Source organism: Aptenodytes forsteri, unplaced genomic scaffold (genome assembly GCF_000699145.1).
Source record: "Aptenodytes forsteri isolate BGI_AS27 unplaced genomic scaffold, ASM69914v1 Scaffold172, whole genome shotgun sequence".
NCBI classification, from domain to species: domain Eukaryota; kingdom Metazoa; phylum Chordata; class Aves; order Sphenisciformes; family Spheniscidae; genus Aptenodytes; species Aptenodytes forsteri.
The window spans coordinates 12,406,448-12,422,876 of record NW_008795018.1 but is presented as its reverse complement, the minus strand read 5'-3'; the positions used below and the strand labels follow the sequence as shown (position 1 = coordinate 12,422,876).

Genomic DNA, 16,429 nt, shown 5'->3' with positions numbered 1-16,429 from the left:
ACGCTCTTTCTCTTCTCCTTTCTCTTGCTCTGTCTTTCCATCCCTCCCAGTGCCTTGGATAGAACAGCTTCTCAGACTAAAATCTAATTTGGGGTTTGTTTATCATACCTTAAATAGACTAATAGATGTTTCTGTCAACCTTCTGGTGGAAGCCATGCTAGCAATGACAACATTGTATACCTGTGTTTTTCATGTGGCCTGTTTCCCTGCTGGGACACTTCCCTGCTGACCTGGTTGCTCGCCAAAGATGGCAGAGCATTTCTGGGAATTGTATGATTTGCTTTTTTGAAATATTTTCATCTTTCCTGGAGAAAGGAGGTCTTGATCGGCATTTGGTAAAGATGGGAAAACTATCATGTGAGAAGAGTTGTATGTAATCAAGTATAACTTCGTTTGCTTGGAATGGATTATATTTCTACTGGGAAAAGTTCAGTTCCAGCAGTATTAGTTCAGCTGTCTGTCCTTCTGGAGGACAGGGTACTTTTTGATTTGAAATTGTGTTTGTACCTATCAACACCAAAGATCCTGTAAGTTTCTATAAAGAAGGATGGGGGGAAAAAAAAAAGCCATGCTGTGTTAGAGTAACCAGGGATGTTCTGCTGCACAATGATCTCCTAGGAAGAGATCTACTTCAACAAACTACTTAGACATGAGCAGAGGGTCCTGTCTGTACAAGAAAATAAATGTTACCGTGTAAGTATGGTGAGATTGTCCGGGCTATGGCAAGTACTAAAATGTTTAGCCCTGTGATTACTCATTCTGTAATAAAAAGCATTGGCTTAGATTCAAAATATGGTGATAGCAGGCCTGTTTAAAAGCTGTTGCTTGGATATACCTTTTCCTTATCTTTTGTTGCTCAAGCTTCTTACAGACATAGTACAGGCTTGCTTAGAAACAAATTTGGAGAGGAGAAGGAGCAATGTGAGAAAGTAGGGAAATGGATGCAAGTAAGGCTGACATTTAAAATACTATTTAATTTCATTATTAATTTTATTTCCAGGTATTGGCATCGATCACTGAATCCCAGAAAATTGGTGGAGGTGAAATTTTCGCATTTGAGTAGAAACATGACTCTACAAAGAACAATGAAGCTCTACAGACTTCCTGATGTAAGCAGTATGACTTCTAGAGAATCCCCACAGTTATTGTGAGGCCCAAAATAACCTTCCATCTGTCTCTGACAGCACAGGCTTTTCTGTGCAAAGGCAGTGCGTGCAGGACATTAAAAAAAAAAAAAATCTCTGGTTGATGAAAAAGACCTTAAGGGCTATACTAAACAGAAGAGGCTATTGCTAGAAATGCAGATCTGTATATGGAGAAAATATAAATTTTGACCTAAAAGCCTTAAACAAACAAAGAAAAAAGCAGAAACCTTGACTTCATAAACATGTGGGATTGAGTTGAAGATGCATAAGACTATTCTCGATATGATTAATCTGATAAAAGATTACTGGAACAGAAAATTAACAGTTCGTGTCTTAAAATTCTCAGAGTAGTCCATCAGAAAGTTAGCTGAGTACAGCGGGATTGTTGATTCCACTCTAATTCACAGTTTTTTCTGTTCTGTCAGAGAATGTTGTTCTGCAATGAGCAGGCTCAGCAAAAGCGACCTCAGTATGTTGTGTACTGTTTATTTGCATGGTCTAGCAAAAAAAAAAAAAAGTGTTCTGGCATAGCTAGGTTAGTTAAAAATATTTTTTCTCATGTTTGCAGCTAATAGTTAGGCTGGCAAAAAGCCTTAGGATGCGTTTCCGTGACAGGGCAAGTCACTGTAAGTAGTCTGAGATGTACTATTAAAAAAATCTCATTGCTGTAATTAATAGCCTATAGAAGCTAGTCTAAGCTTTACAATTGAAAACAATTTCTTTGCTTGTAAAAGCTACCTTTCTATTTGGAAGGATTGCAGAATATTGTTTACCCATACCATATCAGTAAACCTTTTTTTATTTAAACAAACCCTTCCTTTTGGTTAAAAAAAGTACTTTTTTCGTCATTCGTAGTCCTTTGTAATGATTTATTTGACTTTGGAGAATTCTGTCTGTTGGTTATATTTAGCTTGATGCTGCAGGTTCTCTTGCTACTTACATATTTGAGTAATACGCTAAGCACTCCTCGGTATAAAGCACGTGCCGTGGCTTGATCCGAACTCCTGCTGCTGTCAGAGAGACTCTTCCTGTGCTACCTGTGCCTGCACATGCAGGTTCTCCCTTGTGTGCAGGGCAGCAGTTTTCAGAGCATAAGAATTAATAACCAAATTAATTAGGTTTTAATCTTGGAGAGCTAAATATAGCTTCCATTAAATCTTGAAGACGTTTTTAGTAGTCTAAAAAAGTGCAGTAGACAATTTCAAATAAAGGTTTTGGTGGCAATTCTAGTACTGTTTCTCATGGAAACAATACAGGAAAAGAATAGTTTAAAGAATAAGGATCTTACTTACAGTACAAAAAGTGTAACTACAGAGAATCATTAGAAACTACAGCAGTTGTACCCTGATCATCTTCCTTTATGATAAAACCCAGATTTCAACAGAAAAATAAATTATGTAAAACAAAGAATACATCATATCTCATTCATAAAACATAGTTAAGGCAAACATGCTGTACAGAGATGTGCAAAGAGAAAACGGGTGCTTTGAAAATCAACTTTTAAAACTAAGTGATGTAGGAGTCCATATGCCTCAGCTGTTTGTTTATTTTTTAGATTGGACTTGGGAGCTTCTCCCATGGAAAATAAAGATTTAATCTCTGTGCTAATGTTTTCTCTTTAGGTCTTATGCTTTGGGTTTTTTGGAGTTTTTTTCCTAAGAAAGGGCTTAAGTGCTGTTGAGGATCTTTATCCTCAATTTCAGGCTGTTATCGTGAACAGTACTGTCACACAAATTTGTTCATCTGTTCAGGCCACGCTGTCCTGTCCCTCAGCACCAAACACTGTTTTTTGCATTTTAACCTCTTTTCTTAGTGTCCTTGGAATATCATTGCCACTGGGAGCTCGTCTCCCTTTAAGAGGAATTAATCATTCCTAATCACTTGGAACAGTCTGAATTAAAAAGGTTTTCAGAAATAATAAATACTGTAATTAATAAATACCACCCTCACTGAAGGCTGTGTTTGTGCGTGTACCTATAGATATTAAAAATAAAGGTTTTTTTCCCCTAAGTGTTTAATCTCTTGTGCAAAGAGTTTTCTGAAAGAGAGACATTTTGGCTGTGTTTAGAATAAGGACAGGACTATGTTTGTGTCTGTATGTCTTTTCCTGACTGATTGAGATCCTGAGCCAGGATACTCGCATTAATATATGCCCAGTGCAGCTTGATATGTGGAGCAGAGAAACAAATTTTAGCCCAGTTCTGTACACTTGCCCTCACTTCTGGGGCTGCAAATTTTGAGCCATTCTGAGCGTTGCTGGGGGATAAAGATGTTCCAGCCCAGCTGCTTTTCCTCCCATCCTGCTCCAGTGTATGGCTTTAGAAGAGGGACAAAGGCTTGGAGGGAGCTGAAATTAACCTTTCATATTGTAGTTCATAAGGAGGTTATGAATGAAATACAGCATAGGAAGCATCATGTTGATGAGTCAGGTGAATACCTTTATGGATTCAGGGCATTTAAAAATCTAGATGATGCGCTGATGTGGAGGCAAACCAGGCTGCTCAGGAAAGCAGGAAGACTAAAATGTAGTACGCAGGCCAGAGCTGTGGCAAAACGTGCATTGATTTTTCATCTGGCTGCTGACTCCCAGAGTATGTGAATAAATACCTCCCCCAGAATAATGCCTTTTGAGCAGAGCATAATCAGCTACACTAATTTCAGGCTTCCAGTAATCAAGTCTTTACCTGGCTGCTCTTGCAATTGACTTTGCTATGATTAAGGTGATATGTGCCCAAGTATGTAACTCAGACAGATGAAGCAGGATAAATGAGCTCTGAGGAGAACAAGCCTTAGCCTCCCTAAAAGGAAATATTCAGGAAAGCTAACAAAAGCTGGGGAGAAAACTTTAATCACCTTTGCTTGTTTAAACATTAATTGCATAGTACTGGAAAACAATTTTTTCCTCTTCTGATGTTTAAAGTCAAATAACTTTATTTGTTAAAATACTGTAGGTTTTTAATTTCAGGCAGCTGTAAGTTATGAGATGCTTTCTTGTTAACAGAACAGCAGTTGTGTGGGTATAGAAAGTTGAGTTAGCAAGAGAGTTTGCAAATGTTAAGAATAGGTGGAATTTTTATGTTAAATAATTTCTAATTAAACTTTATCAGCTGACTTTGGAGAGAGAGTTTGCAAATGTTAAGAATAGGTGGAATTTTTATGTTAAATAATTTCTAATTAAACTTTATCATCTGACTTTGGTTTATAGCTTGACTGTAACCTTCATAAGTTTGAATCGCAAGTGTTCTTGTCTTCAGATTAACTTCTGATATGCAAGTTGTTTGTGTTTTGTTTCTGTGTCTGGGCCCTAGGTAGTTTAGAAAAAGATAAGAAATAAAGACTGACCTAAAAAAAAAAAAAAAACCCCAAACCCCAAAATGCGTGAAGTCTAGGCTGTTGGCACTGGTATCTCTTTCTCTGGAGAAATGAAGTTGTTTCAATAATCAAATATAAAGATTGAAGTGCCCCAGACTGTCTCAATAATTAGAAGAGAGGGAATTCTGATTGAAAGCCATTTGTAAAATAGCATAATGAATTAGGTGGCTGGGGTAAAGTAGGCTAATAATGAATGCATTATAGCAAGTGGAGTGACTCTGCAACCTACTTTCAGCCTTTGCTGCGTATGCAGTTTTCCTTTCAACATCTTAACATTTATTTTTCTTTTGTTATAATAAGGCCACAAAGACTTCAGGTTTGAGACCAATGGAACAAAAAGATACTAAAGCAGTACAAGAATTAATCAACACTTACTTGAAACAGTTTAATCTTGCTCCTGTGATGGATGAAGAAGAGGTAGCCCACTGGTTCCTGCCTCGGGATCATATTATTGACACTTATGTAGTAGAGGTAAAACGTGCCCTAACTACTTCATGAATGTATATGTGAATGCTACTTACAAAAGTTCATATCAGCATCAAGTTTTTGAAATGCGGACAGTATGAAAAATGTGTGCCATAAGTAGAATTCAATATCATGATTCCAAGCTTTGTTCTTTGTATTGCATTCTGTTAATGAGAAAATGGTTGTGATAAACTGCAGTGCTCTTATATTTTTATTTTTAAAGAATTTTGAAATCTCAAAATATCACTATCTTGGAAATATTACAGCAAAGAACCAATATATATTTTAAAAACAACCCTTCCACCTGCATTCCTCTATTTTTTTCCATAGAGATATGACATGATAATAAGCAGTGGTCTTCAAGTATCCTTTTCTAGGAAAAAGGAAAAATGATACAATGACTGAGATAAGAATTTGGTTTGAATTCAGTATCATTCTCTCAGGTGTCTTAAGTTTCTGCCATACACCAGTTCAAAATTCTTTATTTTTAAAACCAATTTTAGGGGCACCTGCTGGGGGAATTACGTTTTCTGATGGTCTGCTGCAGTAAAATATATTTTTTCCAGTAAAAGAGTGTGTGTATATATGTGTATGAATTTGTGTATGTGTGTGTATATATATACACATATGTATATGCCTCAATATGTGTAAAATAGAGAAGTAAAAGTTAACATCCCTTGGTGCTGTCATGAGTTGCTGTCAGCTAGGAGTTCAATTATCTTGAAAATTATAATCTTTGTCCACTAACAAGATGGAGAGCATCATCTGTTCCTACCACTTACTCTTTTCCTGCCACCCTACCACCCCCACCCTCCAACCTGTTGGTCACAACGCTTCTCACAAAATAAGCAGTGCAGGAATAGATTATCATTTGGATTGGAAATCTCCAAGGCATGGTTGGCATAGCTGCGATAAAGCTAGTGGAGAAAGATACACTCTTCCTTTTGAGTCCATGCTAAATCAGTTGTAGACGTTGTATTTAGGTAGTGTATTACTTTGTTTAAAGTGATAAGGTTATTTGAAAATGATCAGCGCTAACATCCTTAAACCTACCAGCTCCTCACAGAAGCGGCAGGTTGTGAAGCTCAGTGTTCCCACACTGCAACCTGAATTTGTGCAGGAGTCTCGGCTGAATTTAGAAACTTAGTGCTGCTGGAGATGAGAGATCCTCCTCACTGGTTGTCATTGTCCAAGCTTAGCTTTCTGCTTACTTTGTAGTGGGTCTAGTGCTCATTGGAGTCTTCCGTGGTCTAATTTAATTTATTGACTGTCCTTCTTTCTCCACCCCCTCTTCTTCCCCCCTCCCTGGGTTGGTTTTTGGCTTTGTTGGTGAGTTGAAGCCTACAGAAGAGTCCACAAGCACCAGGATCAGCATAAGTGTGCCATTGACAGTGCCATTTTAATGGAACAGCGCAGTCTTCACTTGCTTGTTTTACACTGTCTCTTGAACTAATTTTTCACTATACAAAATGTAGGTTTGTTAGTGCTTAAAATCTTTTTAAGACCTGTGTGGCCTGGAGAAGTTAGTGTCAGATTTTTAAGTCATCTTTGTAATGTGCAGAGCTGAAACCTTAAAATACTCTGTATAATTCCTGAATTAATATTTTCATCGTCCTTACTGAATTTAGTGAGTGACTTAACTTTTCTGTTATTTGTTGTTAGTTTATCTCTACTACAGAATCTGTACCTGCTCTAAGGCAATAGCTTTTTTGCATGTGATGGGTTCAACTCTTACTTTTTACTGTAGAAGTACTGTCAATTTAAGGATCCATGTGAGGTCCTTCATGCAAACAAGCAAGAACAAGCATTTGTGTGTCTCCTTTGCCTTATCTTCTTAAGGATATCAGGAGACCCAATCGGAATAGGAGTGAAAATCTGGGTAGTATTTTTGTGCTCAGCATGTCAGTTATAACCCATGTAATAATTATTTCCCATTTCCTACTAATCTACACTCTCGAAGATGGTTAAACTTCATTAGGTGTGTGAAATATTAAGAAAGTTTATGTAGGATACTTGAGATTTCTGTATAAGTACCTTTTTTGATGACTACTGGTCTTATTAGAATTTCAATGCGATTTAGCACTGTTGTCTAGCAAATGGATTGTGGTTGTTGATTAGTAATCACTAGAGCTGATTTAAATATGCTTTGTATACCAGCGCAGTATATTTTTTTTCTGTTTTTAGAAAGTTGAGAAAATTATTCCTCAATGTGAACTTGGTCAGATTTAAAAGATATTCTTTTAAAAATAAGTTCAATCGGAAAAAGAATTTCTATACTTTTTTTGGAAGCGTGCTTTGTTAGCTTTGTTTATGGCAGGCTGAGCTTGGGAAACAAACTGAAATGCTTTGGCAATTGGTTGTCAAAATGTTATTGGTGTAATAGACTTAGAAAAATCTAAATGTTTGTTTCCTTTTCTGAAGTGACCATTTCAGGCTTCAGTCTCGCTTTGATGTATAGATACATCCTTGGCAAGAATTCAATGTCTTCAAATCTTAGCCAAGATTACCTGTTGTATCATAATACTTACGGTGTGCAAAACTGTGCTACATTTATTACTTACTTTCTGTAGAACTGCCATGTTAGCCTAACCAATAACTGAGCAGTTACTTCTTATTAATTGACTTTTTTTTTTTTGTAGGGCTCAAATGGTATTTTAACAGACTTCCTGAGTTTCTACACATTACCTTCAACAGTGATGCACCATCCTGTTCATAAAAGCCTCAAAGCTGCCTATTCCTTTTACAATATTCATACAGAGACCCCCCTCTTGGACTTAATGAATGATGCACTCATTATAGCTAAATTGGTAAGTTGTGGGGTTTTGTTGGTTTTTTTTTTTTTTCCTGTTTCTTTCACAAAAATATTCTTGGGAGCAGTGGCAAGGTGAGAACTGGCAGCAATTTATCTATGCCATTGCATTCTGTTTTCTTTTACTGTCTCGAGCACAGAGTGCAGTTGATGAGACATATACAATATATATATATTAAAACATAAAACACTATGCTTGTTTTTCCTTTTTCTTTGAGTGATGCTAAGGAATGACAAGTGCATGAAGATCAAGTGTTTGCAATAGTTTGAACTGTGTAAACATCCAAGAGCACACTGTTGACCGTATTCACTAAGTACCAGAAGAATGGAAAGCATCACTAAAATAGTTTCCCTTGGAGATGAGTTAATAAGTTCTATTAAATACATTTTGTTTGTTTGTTTAAACTATTTTTAATTCTAGAAAATATAAAAGTTTATTTATGCAAGCTTTATCATTTTATCTTGTTATAATTGCTGCCTGTAAAGCTCTGTAGATGATGTCTTGTAGCTTTTAAGCACACCTTCATGCATTAGAATTACACTGATAGATGATTTAGTTGAATGGAGGGGAAGAGACTATAAATGACGTTTTTAAACGTAAGAATTGTAAGAGTTTAGTGCTGTCTGACGAAAAACTAACACTCAGCCCTTAATCATCAGGGTTTCATGGGAGTGCAGTGCAAATACCAATGGCAATGTAGTCTGTGGCATGGAGCTGTGCAGGTGATGCACATCACAGTACTCTGAATGAATTCTCAGAGACCTGTGTAGCCCTGGCAATTCACAGCACTGCACAGGCTTCATCCAGTCCACGGTATCCATTCTAGCAACCATTCCCCACACGCTGCAGCGCACAGGCATGTTTTCTGCTCCTCATGCTTGAAGCTTGCCCCTCCCAGCTGAAGTGTTGCTGCCACACTGCTTGTGGTATTACACCTACCAGATGAGTGCTCAATGCAAGCAAATGCTAGCTGTGCTCCAGCTGACCATGTTCAGAGCCATCTGCACTGCATGTGGCACAGGGGTTTCTGTGTTGATCCTGTATGAAGCCAGTGATGGTCTGCAAAGGCTGTATCTGCTCAGACTTCAGGCTCCATGAAAGCAGCCACATAGTCTTCAACTTGTCTGCCTCAGCCATGCTTGTGCAGCACTGCAGCTGAGCTGATATCTGTGATGCGAACTGCTTGCTGAGGCTTGTTGACCTATAAGCAGTATTGAGTTGAAGAACTATTTGGCAAGGAAAACTCCTGGACAGTCATGGGGAATATAGAACCCCATTATTCAGGCTCCAGAATAATACCAAAGGAAGTTCAGAGACAGACTTTGAAAGGTATTAAGATATATGAAGATACAGGAAGGTGGCTAGTATAATTTTCAGAAGTGGCTAAAAATACTAGTACTACTTATTCTTAAAAGTCAAAGTGGAAAAAGGAATAAACGTTGGTCTCCATTCGAAGTGTGGCATAGGGAGCTGAGTGGCTGGCCATTCACTAGGCCACAGATGGAACAGGTAAGGAAGCAGTTACGTGGTCTAACCGCAAGGCTTTGCACCTTCCCCTGTCTACATTTCTCTCTGAATGTGACGTGCGATTCTTTTCTTTTAAATGGATCATCATATAATTAGAATACTGGGATTTAGACACCTGTGAATACCTGCTGGGCCTGTCTGCATCATTAGATGCCTAATTACATTTGCAGATCTGGCACTTGGGCTTTCAGATGAGGAGAGGTGAGGCAAGGGAGGAGAAACGATAAATGCACTCCTATTCACAGCTTTTTGTTTACAAACGTACTGGGTCTGGCTGGGATGGAGTTAACTTTCTTCCTAGCAGCCCATATGGTGCTGGGCTTTGTATTTGTGACTAAAACAGGGCTGATAACACACCAGTGTTTTGGCTGTTGCTGAACAGTGCTTGCACAGCCTCAAGGCTTTCTCTTTTTCACCCCCAGTGAGTAGGCTGAGGGTGGGCAAGAAGTTGGGAGGGGACACAGCCAGGACAGCTGACCCCAACTGACCAAAGGGATATTCCACACCATATGATGTTGTGCTCTGCAATAACGGCTGAAGGAAAGGAGGAGGAAGCGGGGATGCTCCTGGTTATGGCATTTATCTTCCCAAACAACCATTATGCATGCTGAGACCTTGCTTTCCAGGAAGTGGCTTGACATCTGCCTGCCAATGGGAAGTAGTGAATGAGTTTCTCTTTTTGCTTTGCTTGTGCATGCAGCTTTTGCTTTCTCTATTAAACTGTTATTATTTCAATTCACAAGTCGTCTTGCCTTCCTGAGCGAGCAAAAGGCTGGGTGGGTGTTTGGCTCTTGGCTGGGGACAACCCATCACAGTCCTTTCTGTACTTTTGCTCCCAAAGAATGCATTTTGGAGGTACAAATTCAACTCAGCAAACTGCTTTCAGGGTTTGCACATCAGTTTAATGTTGATTTTATCTTCATATTACACTACATAAAATTAGCTTAGAACTAAGTCTAGTAAAATCTTGGCAATTACAGGACAAAATGCCTGACCTCCAAAGCAAAACCCAAAATTTGGAGTTATGCACTTAGGTTCCATGTATTCTGCATGGAGAGAGTGGGATTTTGTAGCAGGATAATCCCCTCAAAACCCTGCATATTTTATTGTTGAAGCTGACACTAACTTTCTAGATCTAGAACAGGAGAGAGCTTATAAACAGGGAAGAAGTTCACTTCTGAGTCTGCTCTAATGGTCTGGCAGAGCTGTGGAGCAAGTATCTTTGAACAGGAACTTTTTTTATACCTCTCAGAAGATAATTAACCTGAACTTAATCTGATGATGTTTAGATACTGAATTAAAACTACATCTGTAGACTTTATAGTTTATTTGAATTTCATAGTTTCATTAGTGTGTCTGTACCTACAGTGTGTCTCTATTCTCCCCCGCTTCCCTTCCTGCCTTCTGAGATTTCTGTTATTGTCTATTACTAACTTGGAATACTTCAAAATTTACTCGTTTAGATGCCAAGTGTCAAATCCTTGCCACCTTATTTGTTTTGTTTCTGTGTGTTTTTCACAGCACATTTAACTTAGCATAGCTTTGTCTGCACACAGAATGATCTTTGTGTAAGGTAGTGAGGAACCTTACTAAACTCACTGTCTGTGCTTTGTGACTTTTTTTTAAATAGTCCTAAACTGATGGAGAGCTTAAAATGCTCTTTTTCTTCAACCCCCTTTTTTCCTAATACTGGGGGGCTTATTTAAAAGAAAAAAAATACATCTAGTTTTTATACTGAGTAATGAATGTTCCTTACCATCTTCTTCTGCTTAAGTAACTAAGCGTTATTGTTTTGTAACTTATTTTTATCTTAGACTATAGAAAGGCCTGCTGGCGCACTGCCTTTGTGCTGTTAAGACTCCAAGATCTTAGGTCAGACTCCCTTGTAGTTAACTGCAAATAAATGGACTTTTATATCCAGACCCCCAAGCAAATTCAGCTATTCGTACATGATGATTGTTACTGTGATGGCTTAACTGACCTTGTTTTTATGTTGCTTGTTAAGAGTTCACAGTGAGTTGGGATTTGAGTATGTTTGTGTTGCCGCACAAAATCATGAGACTAATTTGGCTACGTGGCTGTTCTGAGAGCAAAACGGCACTTTTGAGTGGTGAATTCAGGAGGCTGATGAAAAGAAGAGTTGGTAGAGGGTGCATGAGTAGGGGAGGGAGAGTAACGTGTGAAAGATGGAGTTCTAAAGACAATGGCATTTCAGAAAAGGACCAAATCACAAAAATATGTTTATCATTAACAGAATGATAAATGGCTGAAAAACACCATAAGCTGTATTTATGCAGCTTTAGCTGGAATAGGCCATGTGTGTCAAAACACTGTATGTGACTGTAAAAAATGCCTATCTGTATGCATGGATAAAATAATGGATAAAGCTTTAGGGACTTTTCAGACCTTTACCCCTGAAAGTGGGTTTAAAAATCTTACCCTTTTGGAGATAATCTTCAAGCAAAGTTGTGCCTTTTACTTCATTTTTTATTGGGAAAACTTCTTTGTGTGTCTACCTAATTGAAAGGCAAGATTTATTCCCTTGTCTTTTTTCCCACATAATTAGCCTAGTCTCTTGGATATTGTATGCTATTGTGTAAAGTATCACTTGTGCATAATTTGAAACTTTAAAAAGTAAAATTTAAAAAATGTTTTGCTATTGCCAGAAAGGATTTGATGTATTCAATGCACTAGACTTAATGGAAAACAAAACATTCCTGGAAAAACTCAAGTTTGGGATTGGAGATGGAAATTTGCAGTATTATTTGTACAACTGGAGGTGTCCTGGCATGGAATCCGAAAAGGTAAGGGAGAAAAAAAGAGCTTCTGAATTCTGTTGGGTATAATGGTACATTAATCTACACCGGCCAAAATGGGCAGAAGTTTTAAAATAACTTTTTTTAATGGGTCATATTTAAGATCCATAATTGAGGTGCAGAAAACTAATGATGTTTAGATTTATTTCCATACTTGAACTAAAATACTGTATTTTTCTTCTTCCTTCAGGTTGGTCTTGTATTACAATGAGGACACTTACGTTTCTAGAACTCTGAGGTCATTGTTTGAGTTAATTTGATCTCCATAACTCTTGGAACGGTATTGTTCAAGAGGAGTAAAAGCACAACGTCAGTGATACTGAAAATAGTCCATTAAACCTGAACAATGAAGACATCCACATGTGACCAAATTTATGCATTTTCAGATAGATCAGAAGGCCCATGAAACTCTTTTATTGTCCATGAAAAGAATAAAAGCACATTCATTTAAGTTTCAAAGCTTAGCTTGCACCTTGATGAGAAGAAGGTATTTTTTTTCCACTCTGTAGAAAAGACTGTTTTGTACAAACTGAACTTCAGTGGTGGATTAGGGTACAAAAATATTTGCTATTATGTGGATGAACTGCTGCATTTCTATTTATTAAGTGGTGGTGTATGTTTGTCAGTGTAACAGAATGAAGGATACAAACTTGAGTATCTTTTGCTTATTTACTTCACGTGGATATCATCATTTGAGGGAAAAATCATGAAGTACGATACGTTTGTAGCTCTATGAAAGTCCTGGATGTTTTTGTAACTGGAGCAGTACGACAATGTACTGGTTTAACTAGTGCATTTGTTTCTCCATAAGCAACGCTGCCAAATCAATAAAAATACAGATTTGTACTTTGATCTTCAATAGATCAGTGGATTGATTTAACAGTATCGCACTGTTCAGTGCAGATGTTATCTATGTTGCCGGAATGATAATACATTACTGTACTTAATTTACAGTTGTGGCACAAAACCTTAGTTTTTCCTCAGTAGAATAACATCAGCCTGTGTGTAAAACTAAGAATTTTAGTAGTGCTATCAGGATATTTATAGTTTGAATGTTTTCAATGCTTCTGCGAAATTGCACATATTCCTTTGTCTACTTCGATTTCCTATGAAGTCTGTAATTCTAATGAAAAGTATCTTGTGTAAATACGTATTCATAAATTGTTCCTGGTAGTGTTTTTATCCTGACTTTGGAACAAGAAGTTTTGCTATATATGTGGCTGGTAAGCAGAAGAGAAATGCTCTACCCTCAGTCCTTGGAAGTCTGTGTACTCCGCTTCCTGAATTGTAGGAGGGCTGATCTTTGTTGTTGGAGGAGCTGTTTTAGTTCCCTCATGAATGCTCGGCAACCAGAGTGGCTTCTGAAGCACTTTATATGCATTCCAGCGTAGCGTCATAGCTAGATATGATAGCAGTTCTTTCAGCTCATGGATGCTGCAGTAACATGAGCACCGAGAAAATCTGCAGTAAGAAACTGTTCTAGCTGAAAGTGCCAAATTGTGGTAGTGAAGCCTCTGTGCTGTGAGCATCTTTTGAATGTGACTTGACTATCTCATGAAATGCAAATGTCTAAACTTTCCTTTTAAACATGCCTGTAATTCTGACAGCAGATTTTGCTGAAAGTTGAATTCTGTACCTGAAAACATCAATTTAGACAAAGATAAATTTGTCTGTTCTTCATAACTGCTAGCCCTACCCACCTCCTTATGGCAGCACGGTTTTTCTTTTCTTCCCGCTCCTCTTCCAATGTGTGAATGGTTTGTGGTTTGGTTTCTTTTTCTTGTTGAATTGTGGTGAGAGGATTCTGCCCTAGAGACAGTGATAAATACTTTCCCTTACCGCGTTACAGCTCTGTTTTTAAAGCATTTGACCTCCCTCAAACAAAGGAAGGGATTGAATGTGGTTTGTCTGACCCCTGGCTGTGCACCAGCTCGGGACCTCATGAATTTAAAAGGGCTTCAAAAGAGACCTTTCAGACATCTAATGGTGTAGTTGGGCTTTACAACTTTGGCCACTCTGATACCTGTCTGCTAGTAGCAGTCATGAGAGATGGTGCAGAAGGAGCTTTGACTCTCTGTGTGAGGCCTGAGCAGAATTAAGTGCCTGAAAATGTAATCGATGGTAGTGATATCTGAAGTAACAAGAAGGATTTAATCTCAACTCCATTGAAGACTTAAATTCTTAACTCCCAAAAGACAGGAAGGTGCCTTCCTGGCTGGGCATTTGCATTGGAGCCCACTGGGATGAGGAGGAGGTTCACCAATGGGCTTGGTGCGTTCTGCTTCGGCTCTAAAGGCAGAGCCTCAGCAATCCTTGCTCAGCTGCTGCCTAACGTGAGGTGGGACAGCAGGGCATAGCTCTGTCCTCCTGGCTAAGGTACTTCCTTGCTAAGAAATGGTCATGGCCCAGCTCTCTCTAATCCGGATGAGTGGTCTTGAATGCTAGGTGAAAGATATGCTCATGTTCTCTGCCTTCCCTCCCCTCAAAAAAAATGCAAGTGGAAGAAATGGTAGGCAGACATTTTCTTTTCGCCTCTCTTCTCCAAAATCAGAAGGCAAAACCTCCCCAGTACTATTGTTTGGAAAAGCGTTGAGGCCGTGATGGGACCAAATATGTCCAGGCAGAAGACAGACTTGAACCTGGGTTTACTGCAGCCTGGCTTTCTGCCCTAATCTTGGGGTAATTGCACATGAAGGAAGGAGTGTGGCCACTCTTCTGCTGTCTTCTGGGAAAACAGTGCTGTTTGCTTCTGAACCCGGGGTGTAAACTTCTCTGCCTTGTTTTCTGGCTCATGCTGCATGTTAACTGAGGGGAAGGAGGGCAGAGCCATGCTCCTGTAGAAGCTGTGCAGTGCTGTAGCTGAGAGAAAAAACTTCCAGGGCCAGAGAGCATGACGGAGGCGAGCACCTGAGCCTAAGTGTTGGGGCAGTTCCTAGAGAGTCCTGTTCATGAACCCATGTGTGTTAACCTTTTGGCTAGCTGTGCTCTTCACCTCAAGTGCTTTCCTGAAGTATTACAGCATCAAGAGGATGTGAATCTTGAAGGTGTCCCAGCCTGCACCCATGCAATAGGACAGTTGCTCAGGAGGTGGAAATTGTGGCAACTCAGTCTTGCTTCCTAAGCAGGTACTTAACAAAAGGGTATTATCAGTGTGGGGTCAGCAGCTCAACAGGAGAGGCTCTTCTGTTGTTTCCAAAGTTGAACCTGTCTGTGCATTAGGCTTGCTATGAACAGCTACCAGGTAAGACTCCTCAAAACCTAGTAGATGGTTTCACAAAGATTGGCAAACTTAAGGCTCACTCCACCACCTTTCCCACCAGTCTTCTGAAACATCTTCTATAATTTCTTTTCTAGAGTAACTTTCTATCTGCAGAGGGGACGCAAATCCCTGAAGAGAGCTATAGACCTGGGCAGGCAGCAAAGTGCTTGAAAGATGATTGCTGCGCTTATGCTCTTTACCAAAGCTAATCTTCATGCTCTGTTTAAAGATCTAAATGTTACAGTTAGCCAACATGAGAATTAAATACACTATTCTAGCATACCTTCAAAATTTTATGCATCCAAAAAGCCAAAGCACGTGACATGTATGAAGGACTATGAAGCAAGGCAAAAAACTTCCATCTCCCTCCTTGCCACCCGCAGCCAGGGAGGGGAAAAAATTTAGCATTAGATGTCTTTGTTTTGTTTAAACTTCAGGGAGCATCATGACTACAGAATCACTGCTATTGCCTCCCTTCGTAGTTGGTATCATGAACTAAAGTAACTTCTAAATGAATCCAAAACACAGATTAGCTAGCTGATGGCACTAGAAGTCTGGATTAGCAAATCTCTGAGAACTACAACACTTAAATTCCATCTTTAAGGAACAACAGAGTAACTCAGTTAAGGTATTTTACGCTTTCTTGTACAGTACCATACTGACTTTTGCTTAAAATATAGAGTGCCAAGTAAATTCCTAGGCTGTTGATTTTGGTTGTCTGAATTTCAGCACTTTTTGTATCAGAAATAGTGTGGCCAGCAGGAGTAGGGAAGTGATCGTGCCCCTGTACTCGGCACTGGTGAGGCCGCACCTCAAATACTGTGTTCAGTTTTGGGCCCCTCACTACAAGAAGGACATTGAGGTGTTAGAGCATGTCCAGAGAAGGGCAACGAGGCTGGTGAGGGGTCTGGAGAACAAGTCTTATAAGAAGCAGCTGAGGGAACTGGGGTTGTTTAGCCTGGAGAAAAGGAGGCTGAGGGGAGACCTCATCGCTCTCTACAACTACCTGAAAGGAGGTTGTAGCGAGGTGGGTGT

The 16,429-nt window shown here is 39.0% G+C and overlaps 1 protein-coding gene across 1 annotated transcript in view; it reads left to right on the top strand.

Moving 5' to 3' along the window:
- NMT2 (N-myristoyltransferase 2) overlaps positions 1-13,299 on the top strand; it is a 28,502-nt gene extending 15,203 nt beyond the window's left edge. Inside the window, exons 8-12 of the mRNA XM_009275693.2 lie at positions 1,001-1,109; positions 4,818-4,988; positions 7,622-7,789; positions 11,986-12,123; positions 12,326-13,299. Coding sequence (XP_009273968.2) covers positions 1,001-1,109; positions 4,818-4,988; positions 7,622-7,789; positions 11,986-12,123; positions 12,326-12,346 — 607 coding nt within the window. The 3' untranslated portion in view covers positions 12,347-13,299. The remainder of the gene's footprint in view (positions 1-1,000; positions 1,110-4,817; positions 4,989-7,621; positions 7,790-11,985; positions 12,124-12,325) is intronic.
- The last annotated feature ends 3,130 nt before the right edge of the window (positions 13,300-16,429 follow it).